General features: G+C 49.3%; 1 protein-coding gene across 4 annotated transcripts in view; it reads left to right on the top strand.

Moving 5' to 3' along the window:
• Positions 1-4,472, top strand: part of Nav1 (neuron navigator 1) — a 255,032-nt gene that overhangs the window by 238,929 nt on the left and 11,631 nt on the right. For all 4 annotated transcript variants that reach the window (XM_029538188.1, XM_029538187.1, XM_029538186.1 and 1 more), the window contains 6 exons: positions 183-342; positions 740-975; positions 2,117-2,271; positions 2,409-2,480; positions 2,926-3,122; positions 3,779-3,897. In XM_029538188.1, the coding sequence (XP_029394048.1) occupies positions 183-342; positions 740-975; positions 2,117-2,271; positions 2,409-2,480; positions 2,926-3,122; positions 3,779-3,897 (939 nt within the window). The remainder of the gene's footprint in view (positions 1-182; positions 343-739; positions 976-2,116; positions 2,272-2,408; positions 2,481-2,925; positions 3,123-3,778; positions 3,898-4,472) is intronic.

Raw genomic sequence — 4,472 nt, 5'->3', positions numbered from 1 at the left:
GATGGTTGTGAGCCACCATGTGGTTGCTGGGATTTGAACTCCGGACCTTCGGAAGAGCAGTCGGGTGCTCTTACCCACTGAGCCATCTCACCAGCCCCCCTTATTGCCTCTTGATAGTTGACCTTCCTCCCAGCTTTTCCATCTGTAGCTGTGCCTTTTCAGCGCTCTTGTTCTCCCATCAGGACTACATTTCTAAAATGGACCCAGCCTCCACCCTGGGACTGAGCACTGAGTCCATACACGGCTATAGTCTCAGCCACGTGAAACGAGTGCTGGATGCTGAGCCCCCAGAGATGCCTCCTTGCCGCCGAGGTGTCAATAACATATCGGTCGCTCTCAAAGGTTAGTCTTTGTCTCTTGGTGTGACGTAGTGTACCACAGCATCAGGGAGAGGATCGTCAGATAATGTAGCATCCATTCATGTAAGAAGCATGAGAAATTCTGAACACGAAGGAGCTTGGGTGATGTAGGAAATAACAAACATTAGTAAGATCCAGTCTGATGTTTTGGCCAGACTCAGGCTTCTTTCTCTTCCTATTTTCCTCTATAACTTATCGTGTGTCCCTAAAAATGAGGTCCAGGTTTTCAGAGCTGGGAGGAGGGACTGCCTCTGGACCTGTAAGACAGGTGTCTCTCTGACTTTCCTCAGTGGACCCCTAGATGGTGATGGAGAAGCTCATTGGGTGTCTTGCCACGCCACGGGCTGGTGAAGACTCATGCTCTCTGGGGTGGGGTGCAGGTCTGAAGGAGAAGTGTGTCGACAGCCTGGTGTTCGAGACACTCATCCCCAAGCCCATGATGCAGCACTACATAAGCCTCCTGCTCAAGCACCGGCGCCTGGTGCTCTCCGGCCCCAGTGGCACCGGCAAGACCTACTTGACCAATCGGCTAGCCGAGTACCTGGTGGAGCGCTCTGGCCGCGAGGTCACGGATGGCATCGTCAGCACTTTCAACATGCACCAGCAGTCTTGCAAGGTGGCTTCCTCCTGAGACCTTCCTGCCCCTCGTCCTTTTTCCTTCCCACAGATCTGCCTCACTTCCTTCTCCTTCTCCAGTATTCTTGCCCACCCCGTCTTCCTCCGATACCCCTTCTTGTCATCTCATCTCTCCTGCCCACCCTTCCTCTCCTTCCTTCCTTTCCAGTCTTAGTCTTTCCAGTAGCCCAGGCTGGCCTGGAACTAGCAGTCCTCCCACCATCCTCTCCCCTGCCCCAGTTGCGTGTGTATGGTGTTGAGTATTTAGCACAAGGCCTTGTGCATGCTGGGTAAGCACTTTGTACACTGAGCTACATCCCCAAGCTCTCTCTTAATTCTAACTTTGAACCAGGCACCCCATAAGCTTCCCAGGTTGCCTGACCTTGCAGTCCTCCTGCCTCAGTCTCCCAAGTAACTAGGATTATAGGCAGTGCCAACAGCCCCAGGTCGCTCTTAGCTTCTTTTGCCCATACATTCCTCCTTCGGAGTTTCTCTCACCACCACCTCAGTTCCTTTAGTTGATCAGCAGTGAACTGTGGCCTCTTTTCCTCTGCACTCTGCCAGTGCTGTCAATCATAGCCATTCAGTTTTACCTTCTTCCCACCAGCTTGCTTTTCAGTATTGCCATCAAACCATGGGCTATAGTGGGGAGATGTTCAGAATTAAATCTTACATGTCATCTCCCCCAGAGATATACCTTGAGAGTACCCTAAAACCGGAATGCTACAAACCTTGGCTCCCCCAAGCGGAGAAGGTTGTAGCATCAAGTCTGTGAAAAGCCATTTCAGAATAGATACTCCATAGTTGGTGGGGGTTGAAGATTGCTGCTCAAAGGATTTGCTTTTTAGCTTAGTGGTAGAGTGCCTGCCTAGCATGTGCAAGGCCCTAGGTTCAATCCCCAGCACTTCAGTAGATAGATAGTTAGATAGGTAGATAGATAGATAGATAGATAGATAGAGATAGATAGAGATAGATAGTAGGTAGATGAATGGATGGATAGATGGATGGTTGGTTCTGTAATCCAATGTACAAGTATATCCAACAGGGACTGGGGACCCCAGAGCAATATGGAATGAGCAGTTTCTCCAAGTTCTTCAGGTGCTGACTCTTAAGTGCTCACCCACTGTCTTCATTTATTCCAGGATCTGCAATTGTACCTCTCCAACCTAGCCAACCAGATAGACCGGGAAACAGGAATAGGGGATGTGCCCTTGGTGATCCTCCTGGATGATCTGAGTGAAGCAGGCTCCATCAGTGAGCTGGTCAATGGGGCCCTCACCTGCAAGTATCACAAATGGTAAGATCGGGGAGGACCACTCAGCACGGTGGGAAGAGGGAGGAGAATGTAGCCCAGCCCAGCCTATGAGCTGTGTGCACATGGCGGACAGCAATCATTAAGGCGGATCTAAGTGAATCCTCCCTTTCTTCCCACAGTCCCTATATTATAGGTACCACCAACCAGCCTGTAAAAATGACACCCAACCATGGCTTGCACTTGAGCTTCAGGTAAGAACTATGTCCCTACATGAACCTTTTGGCCTTCCCCAGGGGTCTGTAAATAGTAAGTAAATCCTGAACTTGTGGGCGGAGATGCCGTAAGTAGCAAGAGAGAACGGGCAGACCTGTCAGGCTGTAGGACGTCATAGTGTGGAAGAGGAGGATTTTAAGGGAAGGGAAAAAACAAGAGACTAGAAGAACCCCGGCTGACTGCCGTACTGAGGACTTTCCTCTCGGTCACTCTGTGAGGCTAGTTATTTGAGGACGACAGAGTTGGAAGTGAGCCCTGCCTTCCAGAGCTGCTACCTAACTACCATCATCACCTCCTGTCGCTTGAGAAGAAGTCAAGGGGGCGTAAGTGGGAGACAGGCAGGCAGATGGCCAGATCCCAGGATGGATCCTGGCAGTGTCCCCACTGCCACCCTGACCCTGTCCTTCCTATCCCTGGTGGCAGGATGCTGACCTTCTCGAACAACGTGGAGCCAGCCAACGGCTTTCTGGTCCGTTACCTGCGGAGGAAGTTGGTAGAGTCAGATAGTGACGTCAATGCTAACAAGGAAGAGCTGCTTCGGGTGCTGGACTGGGTGCCCAAGCTGTGGTACCACCTCCACACCTTCTTAGAGAAGCACAGCACCTCGGACTTCCTCATTGGTAAAGGGTCCAGCTTCCCCCGGGGGTGGAGGGGCTGGGAGCAGTATCTTATATCTTGTATCCTTCCCCTGGAGGGAGGCACTCTAGAGTCAAACCACTTGAGTATTTAATAAGCCCTTCCTACACAGCTTTACGGATTGGATAAAACCCTTCAGACATCAGAAAGCCAGGCAGTGTGGTGTGCACCTGCGGTTCTAGGTATTAAGTAAGCCGAGACAGAATTCGCTTGAACCCACACCTCAAGTTCAAGGCCAGCCTGAGCAACATATAGAAACCTCCCCTGATCTTAAAAATAGATAGATAGGTCAATTAAACAGAATAAATGTGCTGTAAGCATAACTCAGAGGTAGAGCATATACTTAGCATGTGCACGGCCCTAGGTCAAAAATGTAAAGTTGCCACTCCCCCCCTCCCTTCTCCTCATGGTTAATGGCAAAAGGGAGAAAGGGCATGCAGGAGGGAATCCCTTCCTACTGTCTCATTCCCATCTTGTAAATATCATTGGTTTGCTGGACAATGGGCACCCGCTGCTCTCGAATGACTTCTAATTTCCTCTGATGTTCTGGATGTCACACCTCTGGGCTTTGTGGTAAGGAGTAAGGGAAGCAGGACAGGCAAGGTTCTCAGGCTTCTTCACGGCTGCGCCATTTCTCTAGGCCCTTGCTTCTTTCTGTCCTGTCCCATTGGCATTGAGGACTTCCGGACCTGGTTCATTGACCTGTGGAACAATTCCATCATTCCCTATCTACAGGAAGGAGCCAAGGATGGGATCAAGGTGAGGACTACTCAGGCTTCGGATTGTTCTCTAACTGTGACTTGCTAGCCACTAGTCAGCCTTTCCCAGGTTTCCCTTCCTGGGCTCCCCAGCCTCTGATCTACAAGATCAATTTTTATGTACCACATAGGACTGGGATCGTAGGATGCTTATCTTTCTCTGTGCAGTTTATTTCCATACTTGCAACCACGCCTGCTGTGAATGACAAGGTTTCAGTTCTTTTATGACTGTACCATATTTCGCTGTGTATGTAGACAAATTTTCTTTATCCCATTCATCAGTTGATAGACACTTGGGTAATTTCTGTCACTTGGTTATTTCGTTGCTAACAAATACGGGAGTGAAAATGTATGTCTCCTCAACATACCAACCTCCTTTCTTCTGAATACATACTTAGCAGAAAGATTGCTGGATCATATAGTAGTTCTATTTTACATTTTTTGAGGGGTTATCATACTGTTTTCCATCATGGAGATATTAAGTTACATTCCCACCAATAGTATACAAGGCTTATATTTGCCCCACATTGGTGGTCTGCAGTCTTGAGGAATCACCCACCATTCTTTTTTTTTTTT

This window comes from Mus pahari, chromosome 5, assembly GCF_900095145.1.
Source record: "Mus pahari chromosome 5, PAHARI_EIJ_v1.1, whole genome shotgun sequence".
Lineage (NCBI taxonomy): Eukaryota > Metazoa > Chordata > Mammalia > Rodentia > Muridae > Mus > Mus pahari.
The sequence above is the reverse complement of the archived record's forward strand: the minus strand, read 5'-3'. Positions and strand labels throughout refer to the sequence as shown.